This window comes from Archocentrus centrarchus, chromosome 13, assembly GCF_007364275.1.
Source record: "Archocentrus centrarchus isolate MPI-CPG fArcCen1 chromosome 13, fArcCen1, whole genome shotgun sequence".
In the NCBI taxonomy this organism is placed as follows: domain Eukaryota; kingdom Metazoa; phylum Chordata; class Actinopteri; order Cichliformes; family Cichlidae; genus Archocentrus; species Archocentrus centrarchus.
The window spans coordinates 25513845-25527998 of NC_044358.1; the positions used below are offsets into that span (position 1 = coordinate 25513845).

A 14154-nucleotide genomic window follows, 5' to 3' on the forward strand; every position below is an offset into this window, starting at 1 on the left:
AAAATATGACATCATAAGCTATATATATATCTGCATATTGTTTGTAAATAAATCAATTTCTGAATATAGGATAAAAAAGTAATAAAGAAAAAATATTTGATGCATGTTGATAATTTAAAATTTTGAATGCCCTTCCTTTCTAAAAAATAAAAATAATAATAACAAATCAATACCACCGGTTTTCCCATTGTTCAGTGTTCGAAACATCTAATGTATTTTAAGAAAGTAATAATGAAAAATAAAATAAATAGCTAAAATCTGCTATCATAATCATTGTCTTGAATAAATGGTCCATTTTACTTCTCTTATGAGGTGAAACTGTTACAAATATAAGATGAACATCCAGCACAGAGTACTCCTTTACATTCAGTTCAAATCAGGTTAGAAACTTTAGGGTTGAACATATTAAATTTCGTGGTTAGATTATGCTTTTTTACATATTAGCATATAAATTGAATTGAATGCAGTATTTCAGACACATGGTCTGGTGAGGAAGACTTCCTTCAGACTGTTTAAGGCCTGCTCCTGAGTGATTCTCCTCCATTCCTCAGGAATATTTGTTGGCTCCCGCTTGAACTCCTGTGCAAACCTCTCATTGAACCTCGCCAACACATACCTAGAATATAAGTGAATATAATTGAATTATTCATATACTGGGTGTAACTTATACAATAAAATATTACTTATATTAAGCCATAAAAGACATAATACCTCCAGTAGTCACTGGCCTTTGTGATGTTTGGGTCACCAGGAGAGATGTTCCAGTTTGGGTAGAGTGAATGGAGGTCTTTACTGGTTGTGGACATATCATGTGTGCCCTTGTCCTGGGCCATGCTTTCAGGGCAACTGATGCAGGATAGAGAACTAGAGGCATAAGGTAGCATGCCTTTAGGCCAATGGAGCAAGGCACTGTGAACCTCATGCCCCAACTCTTCCTCTTCACATGGGGCTTTGCAGAGGGGACAGTGCTTGTCACAGCCTTTCACTCTGTTGAAGAGGTGGTCTTGGGGCTGAACTGGAAGGCAGTTAAGAAGTTGGGTGATATCCACATTTTTTGAGAACTCTTGAGCAAGGTCCATCTGCATTCCAGCCACTAACTCCATTAAACATTGAACAAAACGGTCCCATTCTGTAGTGATACCAAAGAGGGGTCCAGCCAGAGAGGCCCTAATGACATTAACATCCCCATCTCTCTCTAAATTGAGACACACTCTCTCCAGCAGTGGCTTTGCATCATTCAGGATTCCACTGGTACCTTCTGTGGTTTGGGCAACTGCTGCTGTAATCTTTCCTACAATCTCTCTGAGTCTCTGATGTCGCCACTGTCCCAAGCTGGTTGATTCAGAGAGGTGAGTCATCACTGCTTCCTGTATCTTCCTCAGTCTGAAGTTGTCATAGGAAATCAGATATTCCAGGAAGACTTCAAATCGGTCTTCTTTAATCATTTCTTCCAGCAAGCTTTGGTGGAAGACTTGTGAGGACTGATACTGCTGAGCTTTACCTTGGATCTCTTCTGCAATAGAGATCCCCAGTGGTCTGTTGATGTAATCCAGCACTGTGGGTTTGATGACCATGGAGATGAATGCTTGGGCCACCCTTTGACACTCATCTCTCTTCCTAAAGTTGTAGATAAACTTTTCCAAGTGCATACTTTTTCTTGCAGTGATACATGCCAAGAGTTCTGTGTCCTTGGCATAGCGATCATGCAGTTTTTGGAAGTTCTGGCATGCAGTATTACAGAGATACACTTTCAGATCCACTTCAAAAGCTGATCTAATTTCCATAGAATTTTCATTCAAAGCTTTTTCAATATTTTGTAACAGCTCTCTAATGTAACTGTCAGAGAAATCTGCTGGTCTGTTACACTTATCCATTATAAACTGATTACAATCCTCTATGATATTGTTTGCTACCTGCTGAGCATCTGATTTCTGTTTTTTGTTGTCTTCAAGCATTTGTTTTAATCTGCTGCGATATCCAAAATGCTCATCACAAACTTGGAAGCCAGAGTTCTCATTTTGGCCAATCATGTCAAGCTTTTTCATGTGTTTCTGGAGTCCACGGCTGATTAGATTCTGTCTCAGAATATCTTCTATTCTTGGAGTAATTTCTTTGGTTTGTGAAGGCCTGAATTCAAAGCTGGACAATATCTTACTCCACACAGTCTCAAATTCTTCTGCTACCTCTGCATCTTGCAGAAGAATTTCTGTTGTCTTGCTTTTTTCTGCTAGTGCATCTAGCTTGGACTCTTGTTCTTTTCCCAGTAATATTTCAAATTTTTTGAGCTGTGCAAAAGAGCAATGGCTCTCATAGACTGTCTCCAACTTTTTCATTACTTCTTCAGTTACTCTGTACTGTAGGTTATCAATTTTGCTTGTTAGGATTGGCATGAATGTCTCAGCTTTCATTTTGAGAGGCTCTTCTTTCATCAGATACGTCTCTGCTGTTGACTTGAGTTTGTTCACGCCTGTTTTGACTTCCTCACAGGCTTCCTTCTTTAATTCACTCAGAAGGTCATTTTGGAGAGCTGCATCCAAAACTTCACCCTTTCTGGCAGACATTTTTTTTGTTGCACCCATTAGCCAGCTTTCTGTGTTGTCCAAGAGACTTTTTTCCCAATGGGAAAACTCTGTGCAGAATAAAGAAAATGCCAAAGCTATGTCAGTGTTTTGCAGGCCGATGGAGAATGATTCTTCTTTGACTGCATCCCACACAGAACATAAACGTCTCATAAATTCAGGCAAAACTGAGGTTTCTGACTTGGCTGGACTCCTCTTCAATCCCTGAAAAAAGATTTCTTTAAACTTTAAAACAGCCCCACTGTACTGTGTGTCAACGGGTTCAGAGAGGGACATTTTGGACCATGGTCCTTTGACACAGATTGTGCTGCTCGTGGTCTTTTCATGTTTATCAATAGTGCTAGTTTCAAGCACCTCAGAAACGTGCCTTAGCTGTGAGGCTTGCAAAGTGCAATTTAACCCTTCATCCTGGACAAGGAATTGGCAAATGGGCATGGAGCCACATTCTTTGATTCGCAGGAGAGCGTTGACTATGACAGTGAGGTTTGTTTCAAAATCAGAACCAGGATGTGAAGAAATATTGTGCATTAAAATGTCACTTAAACCTGTTGCAAAGGTGGCCATTTCATTGTCACTGAGAAGCATATTTACTTTGTTGTCTGGTGAGACTGAGCAGAGACCGCTGACCTCAATTAACAACAGAATATCACACTCCATGTCCTTTTTGAGATTTTCAGGGAGGCACAGGACAACCATGTACACCCCTCTTGTAGATCTTTTCTTCCATTCAGGGAATTTCAATCCAAACACTGCAGAAAGAACGTCTGCCTTCCTGGCATCATAAATGCCTAGGTTTGTCAGCACTCTTGTCCTACACTGTTCTTGAGGTAGGCGACGTTTGAGCTCTGCAAAGACACAACTCAGCCACTGGATGGGGATATTTGAGGCATCTCCATCCATTAGTTCAAGTGGAATCCCACAGAGAAGAAGATCTGTAGCTAAGCTAGGGAGACGCAACACATTTTGGCTCCCGCTGCTGGGACTGATCTGTGTTAGCTCAAAAATTAGGCCAATCTCACGCAAAAAGTGCTCAAGACCTAATGTGAATGCATCAGGTTCATAACAGGGATCAGAGCAATCCTCAAGGCTCATTTGTTGTTTGCCAGAAGTTGAATCTCCCACAGCAAATGTCAGCTCTGATTCATTTTGCTTTTTATCTGTGAAGCTCAAAGTGCCGTTTTCTCCAGACACTAAAAGACAGTTTTCCTCTTCAGAGACTGAATGTAATACATTTTCTTTTCCAGTTGATGTGATGGATGACGTCTGCACTATGATCGGGTCATGATTGAGAGGTTTGTTCTGTTGTGACAGCAGTTCTGTGGTCTTTTTTATGGATTGAGAAACATTCAATTGCTGGCTTTCTTCAGACTGTTGCTCAGAAACTTGCATTTCCGGAGGTACAGACTGTATTTGTGTTTCCTTTTGAAATGCTGAACCGGTGTCTCTGAGGTTATCGTTCACTCCATGTTCAAGCTTATCCAAATGTTCCATGTCGTCTTTCTTTTCTGTCTGTGGCTTTGTGAGCAGATCTTCTGTGCTGTTTTTTCTTTGTGTTTGATTAAGTCTTAGAGTGAGCCAGCTAAGAAAGTAAGCTCTTTTCACTTTATCTTTGGTAAAAAGAGTATCAGTAAAGATCTTCATAGCTGGGGTCATTTTGTAGTTGCTCAACTCAGTCAAAATGTCCTTCTTTTTGTTTTGCAGCTGGGGGTTGATTTCTTCTCTCTCTTTTCTCTGCTTACTCTCTGCTTTCTCTAGTTCTGCTAGTTTGCTCCACAGAGGTCCCTGCAAAGGAAGCTGTCTTTGCCTATATTCAGCAGATCCCTCATCTAAATCCTTCAACATTTCCTCCACTGTGGCCACTGCCTTTTGACAGACAGGTCCTTCGTCCACATCCAGGCCTAGCTCCACTGCTAATTTTGCTGCTTCCTCAAGTGTAACAAATTTCAGTCTGTGTGGTAGCAGATTTTTTAGGGTATCACATAGCTTAACAGCCAGTGTTTCCTCACTCAGACCTCTACCCTGAATCACAGACTCTTTGGGAAGCCCAATGTACTCTTCAAGGTTCTCATCAACAAACCCCACAACTCTGCTCTCATTTCTCTCAGTGTCTAAAATGTCAACCAATATAAGCTTGCTTGCCACATCCTTACAGGAAGCAAGAAGCTGTTTTTCTTTCTCCCTAAGATCTCCGCAGAAAATGACTACTGCTGAAGATGCTTTGCATAAAAGGGTGAGGCATTTCTCGTGTGCACTGGCATCACCCCTCAGATTAGAGATGACCAAAGGAACAGGGAAAATATCTCTGTTGGTATCTCCAGTGGGTAGATGCCATCCAACTTCTACCAGGCCATTGGATAGTGTTCGGGGAAGTTGCCCTCCTTCCATATCCCTGTGGAGAAATGTTTCACTGGAAGATGTGAAGCCTCGTAACATATAGTTTAGGACCTGTGACTTGGACACATCACAACGACCAAGCCTGACACATGAAACTAATGGCATGCATGTGCTTGCCAAATCCCCCTCTTGGATTCTTGTGTATTTATCCAGGTAGTGTGCTCTCCATTGGGCCACAATCCCTCTTAAAGTCCAAAGAAGGAAGCAATTAGGTTCTTCTGGATCTATGTTTGGAAGGATGAGTGGCACAGAAAAATGGCACTGCATCATGTGTTTGGAGATCTCTTGCTGAAGGAAAGTACTGGCAGACATATAGATAGATGTGATTAGATCAAGAGGGTTGATGGCATACTGGCTATCTCCTTCAAAACTACTGAGCACCTTCACGGGTGATTTGTTGTCATCATTTAAAATGACATTATGAAGAGACTGACAACAAGGACTTCGGGCATCTTGTCTGAACAGCCAAAGGCGCTGGAGGAAAGCTTTGGGTAGATCCTTGGGTTCTAGAGAAGGTTGGTTCCCCAGAGTCCAAGTATTGATATTCAACATAGATGCAAGGTCCAGTGGTGTAGTCTGGTAGGCCTCCAGGCCGAGCTTATGTAGAACATCTGCCTGGGGGCTATCCTTTAGAGGTTCTAGTTTGAAAAAGAAAATGCAGTCATTCATGTGGTGCATCTGTATTTTGCAATCTGACCGTACTGCAGATTTATCCATTTAAGTATCCTGTAGTTACAAAAAGTATTCCAGTTACACAAAGATCTACAGTACTGTGCAAAAAGTTCTATTTGTTATATGTTTATTGTGTTTATCTTTGTATTTAACAAAGGCATTTCCCAACTTTGTGATAAAGTAATTCTTTTCTTTTTTAACAAAAAAGGGCACATTGTCCTTTGCTCTAATTATTCATTACATTTGAGCTATCTGAAAACAAAACAGCAGTGTTACCGTTAAACTAGGCATCCCTTGGTTCCATTAACATCAGAATTTCTACTTACTACCAAATAGCCAATCATTATTATCAAGTAAACACATTAAAAAATCCAGTAATGCTGAGCATTTATTACACCACATTAACTCCTTTCTAGCAAATTCTTAGGTCATTTTATTTCCAAAGGCAGAAGAGTGACGGGAGGCCTCTGCAGCAGTCAGAACCTGAGTTAATGTCAACTAGCTTGTAATTAGACCTCCTAAAGATAACTCATGACACATAATAATTTTTTTCTTATCTTATGTTTGCACACAACATTATTAGCCACACCATTTACCTTTGGTGGCTAAGAAAAAGTGACAGGTCAATACAGTCTGTATCAGCTTGAGTTGCTGTAGCAGTATCTCCAAAACACAAGCTGTTAAGATCTGAGGTCAGGAAATTGTACTTTATTTTTGTAAGTATGAAAAACAATGTTCAAAATGAAATGCATGATGATGCCCAAACCCCTGAAAAGCAACAACAGATGAACAAAAATGAAACATACTTTTCTTCTTGTTGCTCAGCCTCTTAATTTTGAGTGACATTATGGGAACTGATGAGTGCCTCTGCTCTGTTTTAAATGAGTTTTTGTCTTCACTGGTTCACCACATCGCCATGTATGAAGTATTGACTGGAACCCTGTGAGCAAAAACAATACAGATAAGACCATTAATGGTACACAACAGCATCTATATCGTCTGATACCACAAATACCACATAAATATGCATTGTGAAAAACATCTCAAAGGACTGGTCATTTTGCATTTTGAAGTACAGAAGAAGGTGGTTTTTCCTGACTTTTATCTCCCTGAACTGCTTCACTGAAGCAAGACTCTCTTCCTTGTTTCTTTTTTTTTTTTTGTCATCTTAGGCATTTTAGGCGATAGGCTGATACAATGTCCTCTCCGCAGTCAGATCAGCAGGCTGTCAGAAAGATAAAGTACACTAATGATAGCTCACCCCTGCACTATTATTATTATTATTTGTTTAATCTTACGGCTTTAAGCTCACAACTCTTTAGATTCTAAGTAGTTTGAGCTTTGCTACTATCCACTTCTGAGAGCTTGAAAAAGCACAATAATGCTTTCTGCAACTGGCATAAGGTTAATAAAGTAATAGAACAAGGTAATACACAACAGCCTGCCACATAACATAGTTAAGGTAGTGATCATACAGTAACATGTACCCAATGATTGTTAGCACTAATAATTAATCAGCCAGAATAATTAATAATGATTTATTTATGTAAGCAAGTAATCATCAGTTGCTTGTGAGGAATATGTGACTTTGTGAGTAATATGTCTAAAGACAGATTTTTAAACACAGTATGATTTGAACCTGTTGTTCTTTTACAGAGAGTTCTTAGCAGCTATTTCCTGATTTTCACCTTTATTGCAACTCTTTTATCTTTGAATCAGATGTAACCTGTCTTCTGTGAAAAAAAAATGTAAGTAACAGAGAAGAAATACAGTTTGGATGTAGTTTTTGTTTTCTGCTCTACTCTTGCTATTCTCAGTCCAGCCTAAATCCAGCTTTGTAGTGCTGCTATTCTTCTCCTTTATTAATACTTTTCATGCAATAAGTATGCTTTTGAATATGTAATCTCTATTAATGCAGGAATTTTAAAGTCTTTTGTTATAGTTTTAATAAATTTCTCATTTTCTTACCGATTTCTCTTCATACAACTGCCTTTGTCCTGCGGATGTGATCTGTCACCAGTGTCTCAGTGGCAGGACAGCTCTTATACCTGCCTGTTCAGTGATAATACACAGAGATAACACATTCCTGCACCTTCATTTAATTCCGCAAGTACAAACTAAACATTCATTTGCACTCCCAAGTGTAAACAAAAAGCAAATACTTCTATTAAAATTCTTTACATGGCAAGGTTGATACTTGAGCTTGATAACAGCAGTGTCTTTAACAGTGCAGGGCCAAGTGAAATGTACTCACGGACACATGCCTAAAGGATTATCACTGGCCTGCAGGGGTTAGAGGCGATGCTCTAGACAATGACGCACACAGAGCGTAGTCGTGTATGATCTCACTGATAGGTCTATCTCATTGAGATAAAGACATAACTGGCATACTGATGCACTCTTTCATTCATAGAAAAACACAGTTTCCAAGTTTCAGTGTAGAGGGCCTATCAGAAATGTATGGTTAATGTACGGAATGTAAGGCAATCAGTAGAGGACAGAGGAGATTATCATTTTTTTCAGATTTTTAAAGCATCATTTGGGTTTATGCTTTTTACATGAGAAGCTGAATTGATCAATTTTATCTTGATAGTAAGTAAGTGAAGGTGGGCAGTTCATGTATTTACACAACATTCTTGTTAGTGACTCTTTCCAGGATTGTGGGTTTAAGCTGATGCTGAATGAATGACTTGCTGTGGAGTCAAAACTGGGTGGGCAGACGGGTCTTCTCACACCCCTGTTACTGCTGGCTCAGGTGGGGGGCTGTTTGCCCACACTTCAAGGGTAGGATGGCTAATGTGGATGGGTGTGTATCTTTGTGTGTCCTTCTATTGTTGGTATGCAGGCGTGGGGGTGGTACAGGGGTATGTACTGTATGTACCTGGTTCTGGGGCTTGCTGAGCCTTGGCCCCTGTAGGACATAAATGGGGAGGGTGGGGGTTATCCCTTCCTACCCCTCCCTGCTCGTTACCCTAGGATGTGGTACCCATTGGTTCCTGGGTGCCCTTTGGTAGGGCCTCCCTGCTGATTTTTGTATTTGTATTTGTATTTTCTCTCCTTTTTTTTTTCTCTCTCTCTCTCTCTCTTTTTTTCTCTTCCTATCTGTCAGCTCTGGTATCGCCGTATCACACATGTGTACATGTGAATAATAATAATAAACAATGAATAAATTAATAAAAGAAAAAGGAAAGCATTAACAAAAGAGAGTTTATAAAGCTCATCTTGGAAAAGCAAATGTGTTTGGCTCAACAGTGCATTCAGATCATGATTCTGATTGCAAAAGCTGCCAGACAGGACAGGTTATTTAAAAAAAAAAAAAAAGTTGTGAAAAACCCCTCTAACTGACTGAGTGAATGATTGTATTCTAATTATCTTCTTCTATGACTGGTAAGGTTCATTTATTGGTAACCTGTTAAGCATTTATTAAAGGATTACCAACCTAAGAACATTACAATCAAGTAAACAGGACAAATACCAGGAAAGGGATTCGTCACAAGTAGGTCAAACAAGATTTTTTTTAAAAACTTGTCACTTATTAACCCATATTAAATTAATTATTATAAGGCATAAATCGTTCTTTAAAAGTACCTCATTAGGACGTAACTCTAGTGTGTCCCAGTATTAATCTGTTGTTGTTGGGTTTATATAATAAGCTTGCTAGACACGTAACTAAAAGTAAAAAGAAATTCTTTGCATACTAAATTATAATAGGCCTTTTCTCTATAAATAAATAAAAGAATAAATAAAGTCAGTGCTTATCTACAACAACTATTTGGAAGGTGTAACCCACACCTGAGGGATAAGTGTTGTGCATAGGAAAAGATTACTGCTTCTCTATTTCTGTCCTGCAAAGCTCTTTAGCAGCCTTACCCTTTTGTAACAGAGACGGCGACAGTGAATTGTGTGCGTTTGCTCCTGGTTGCTCGGACCTGTGCCTGTGTGGGTTTTTAGTTTTGTTCAACTGAAGAAAGCAACTGAAAACAAAGGAGGCCCTAAAGGAACAGTGATCAAGATGTTGATAACTATGCTAACAGCTATGTACATGGTGGTCAAAGTGGTAGAAACGGTAAGGTGATTATAATGATTGCGCTCTGCTGTTCAATCAGAAATAAGAATGATGATGTTGATTATAGGTGAAAACTAAGATGCATTTTGTTTTTTTACATGTATGGAGTGATAAGATAGAAATTTCCTGTGTACTAATGATAAGTGTTTGAAGGTAAACATTCACCATAGAACCTGTAATAGCTATTTCGTGTCAAATGTAAATCAGGTTTATAAAATAGTATAAAAATATGAATGTCAAAGGGCCATTTTGACCTTTAACACACATACTCGTATGTCTAACCTAAACTCCTTTTTACTTTCAGATAGGGGCGCGATTTGCACGAGAACAGGACCCTTTGCCTTATGTGGTGTCTCAGCCTTTGCCTTGGCAGGTTCACTCAGTGTCTCTCAGCCGCAAGAGCAGCAAAGCAGATGAGGTTAGTTAGATCTATGCCTCGTAATTTACTGTTGATACTGTTGTTGATGAGTTGTCAGTAGGCCCTTAAAACTTCATTTGATGTATTACTAAACTGTTTACCAAAACCACATCCTCTCTTTTTAGTATTTATGGCCTCTATAAACACAAGAACATCTGTGGTAGATTACATTTTTCAATTCATAATTCCCCGAGTTCATAAATTATTGTATCCTGTGGTATTTAGTAGCAAAACAAAGCACGCAGAAAGGTCAGCAGTCACTCTTGACTCAGCGTATGAGGCTACATGCTGGTCACATGTCCTGTCTAGTGTCTCAGAGGAGGACAGGACATGAAAGCAGAGGAATGTGTCTTAACAGGCAGAGCTGTCTTTGCCTCTACGCTTAGAAAGTAGCAGCAAAATAATATATTTTAAAAAAAATGAAGTTGACTTTTGCATCAGACTCAGTTAAAGGATGACCTTTTGGGCCTCAATGAATCAATATCTGTGAATCCATAAATCCTTGTACAGAGATAAACACTCTCCACGACTTCACAGTTCACACCTGTTGACTCATCAGGATTGATTCCTGAATAAAGAAGCACATTTCAATCGAAGTTGAAAGTGTGCACATCTTTTTATAAAATTAAACTTTAGTTGACAGGCATGTATTTTCCTTGTACTTTTTTTGAGGTTACTTCTGACTAAGACCTATATACAACCAAAGCTCACAAATATGTAGAGGACAGAGCACAAGTACTGAAATGAAAAGATGACACAGCAGCCATACGCATTTCAGGAGGAAGAAAACAAAACGCATAGCATATAAATAACTTTTTGTGCTTAGACTGGCTGCAGTTTAAATTCACCTTAACTTGCCTGGTGAAAGGAGGGATCAGACCTCATAGACAAGGTTATAAAGCCAACACGTGGGACTGAACGTAGGCATAAAACACACAATCAAGTTGGCAGGTAAGCATGATAAGCTGGTCTGGTTCTCAGACTTTGGCTTTCCTGCCGCTGCTCCGCTTGAGCTATAATCCCAATCAAGGGGATTTGTATTTGAGGTCATTACTGTGAATGTAGATAGAAAGAGGGCACACTCAGAGGTGCAGTCACAAATGTACTTTGGACATTAGTTCCTTAAGTGTAGAACGGGTTTTGCAGTTTAGTAGTTCAGTAGTTTTGCATGCGTCTAACTCTGGATGCCATAGATATGAGTTGGTGTTTCAGTTAAGTTCCGGAGACGATTGTGTTACTGATAATTCTTAGACTTGTAACCTGTATCTGTTAGATCTTTTTCACATTTGCACTGAGAAGATGCTTGCTCTTCTTCCTGTGTGTGCCTGCAGATCTATTAGCGTTTCGTAACACAACGTTGTTCTATTCATTTACAGTATGATGGCCTCAGGAGAAACAGCATAGGCGTGTATAGAAAGAGTAAGTAACATTTGTAGGTAATCAATTTAAATTCAGGCTGTTGTTCTGCTAAGATGACTAAGATGCATTGTTATCTCTTCTACCTCTCTGGCTATTCCCTGTGTCCTGTTGTGTTCAGACTCCAATGCCAGTAATGGGACATGTACTGTGCCTGCTGTTCCTCCACTCAGCCCTGTTGAAGTCGAGAAGGCCGCCTCTACCATTCAGAACCATTTCAGGAAGTTTCAACAGAAGAAACACAAGAACAGCAAGTAGATGGACAGACAGGGACAGTATTACTGGTCCAGCAAGTCTGAGAGACAACAGGAAGCAGGCTGGGCATATGTGAATTCACCAAAGGCTAGATGAACTCTGTGATGACATGAGTAAATTCATATCAACACTTATATGTAAATGTACACACACTTAAACCCAGGATTAGTAACCCAGAGTAACATAAAGGAACCTACATCTCAAATGCTGCTTATAAAACCTTATTTAAATTTCTATGTGAACAATAAATGTGAATATTCTGTATATCTGAATGAATAGATTTGATGTAGTGTGATGGCAGAGTGATTATGAAAGTGTGGGAGTGACTGAGTATTCTATATTTTGACTATTGTTTCCAGTATATAAATGTGGGAAAACACTGCTGACCCTTAAAAGCAAATTAAAATTTATCCTGTCCATTTCAATAAATTCATCCCCACACTGTTGTTTCATTGCAGCATGTTGCCCTCTAGTGTTTAGAGGAATTTCTGACTCACAGTGTGTATGAATTTTAAGGCACTTATTGTACATTGGTTTGTACTATTGTGCAAAGTTTCCAAAACAAACTAAAGTCATCAACAGAATGCAAAGAAACAATTGACAATTATGTCCAAAAGCTCTGTCTAATGTGTTCAGGGATGGACTGAGACAATAATTCAGGCTGGGGAATCCTCCCATGCCACTCTGTTCGTGCAAACCAACAGACTACTAATTTCACAGGCTAACTGGCTGTTTAGGACCGTTACACATGACCAACTTATCACAATATTGTGATATCTATTGAGATTTTGAAAAGGGAAAAATAGCAGATTACATTTAAAATACATGACTGTATTTTGTGTTTGTACATAACTGTGCAAAAGCTATACAAAGTGCTAACATCAGTGTGCAAGATTGGCCAGTCTGCCCTTGATTGTGTTGAAGATGTATCATCTGAATCTAAAATAGAGCCAGACCATACTTTAATGCAATATCAATTTATACCACAAGATGGGGTGAAGAGGCAATCTAGTGTGCAGTCAAACGTGAGTCCAACACGAGAAGAAGAAGAAAAACACTGAAGAAGTTCTGTGGGCGAGGCAGATAAAGCGCCAATATTGCTGTGGAAAAACAGGTAGGTTATTCTAGTCTTCAAGGATATCAGACAATGGCTAAAGCACCCTGAAAGCAGCACCAACTCTCTGGAAAAGAAAAAAAAAGTTCCGTTTCAAAGAAAACAACTGATTAAAAACAGGAACAAAACAAGAGGAAACAAAAGTTTTGAGCTGGTATAAAGAACTCTTACAGAAAAAAAGAAGTAACAAGCTGTTGCATCAAGTAAAAGGTTTAGTTGCTGTCAGAGAGATAATTGAAGTTGATGAAACCTGACAGACAGTAATGTGATGAGTAAGTGTGAGGGCCCTGAGGGTTAGCCTTACCTCAGTGAGACTGTCTCACTATGATTGCTTGTGTGTGTTCATTAGGTGTGATTGTGTGTGGTTTCTGTGTTGGTGCTTTTGCGCTGCCTGTCTCATCAGGAAATTATAGTTCACAAGCGGTAGTGCGTTAGATTGCCCTTCTACCTGCAGAGAGCATCTGTTGTCAGATGGTGGCAGTCTCAAAAATATGTGGCACAACCGGTCTGTCTCCTCTTGCTTGTGCTGTTGCTGGTCCATCAACCAGAGATGAAGTGAAACGAAATGTTAAAAACAATGAAAAGTATCCACTGCAGCCGCTGTCTGTGCTTGTTGTACTGCATTTAAAAAAAAAAATTTTGGTGTTTTTTTTTTTTTGTTTGTTTTTTTTCCATACTTCTCCCATTCCTGGTGAACTCTGCTGTCCTTCCCTTCCCTGCTCCAGCAAACATGCCAACCAATCAGCATTCGACCAACCCACAGCATCATTCACCTTGAGTAATATTTCGGCAAACAGACACAACCGCAGTAGCACAAATCAAACATGAAGGAATCAGTAATGATGCTGAGTATGATGCAAAATAGTTTCACAGGTTTGAAACCTATTGCAGATTTCAGACTGAGATGGGGTACACCCTGAACAGGTCAGTAGTCCATCACCGAGCCAACAGAGAGAGAAAACTGCTAAATCCTTCTAGTGCAACCTGGTCAAAAATATTTTTAGTATTACAGTGCTTAAAAAATATATTAGACCACCTGTCAAAAAAACAAGAAAACACAAATATTTTAGAAATCTGTCAAAAACTTGTTTAAAACTAAAAAATTATATTGTTAATTATTGGGCAAATAAGTTGCATTCACGTTTTTATATCCAAATTTGAGCCGGCACTTTGGACTTCTCTGAGAAGCCAGAAATTAATCAAGCATAACATTAAACCACTATAAAAAAATTTTGGCATC

The 14154-nt window shown here is 39.3% G+C and overlaps 1 protein-coding gene across 1 annotated transcript; it reads right to left on the reverse strand.

Moving 5' to 3' along the window:
* Window positions 1–383: 383 nt before the first annotated feature.
* gvin1l2 (GTPase, very large interferon inducible 1-like 2) lies at window positions 384–6491 on the reverse strand. Its single transcript, XM_030745320.1, has 3 exons — window positions 6452–6491; window positions 712–5611; window positions 384–616 (listed from the first exon to the last, which is right to left on the reverse strand). The coding sequence occupies exons 1-3, from the start codon at window positions 6489–6491 to the stop codon at window positions 472–474; spliced, it is 5085 nt and encodes a 1694-aa protein (XP_030601180.1). The 3' UTR covers window positions 384–471.
* Between the last annotated feature and the right edge of the window lie 7663 nt (window positions 6492–14154).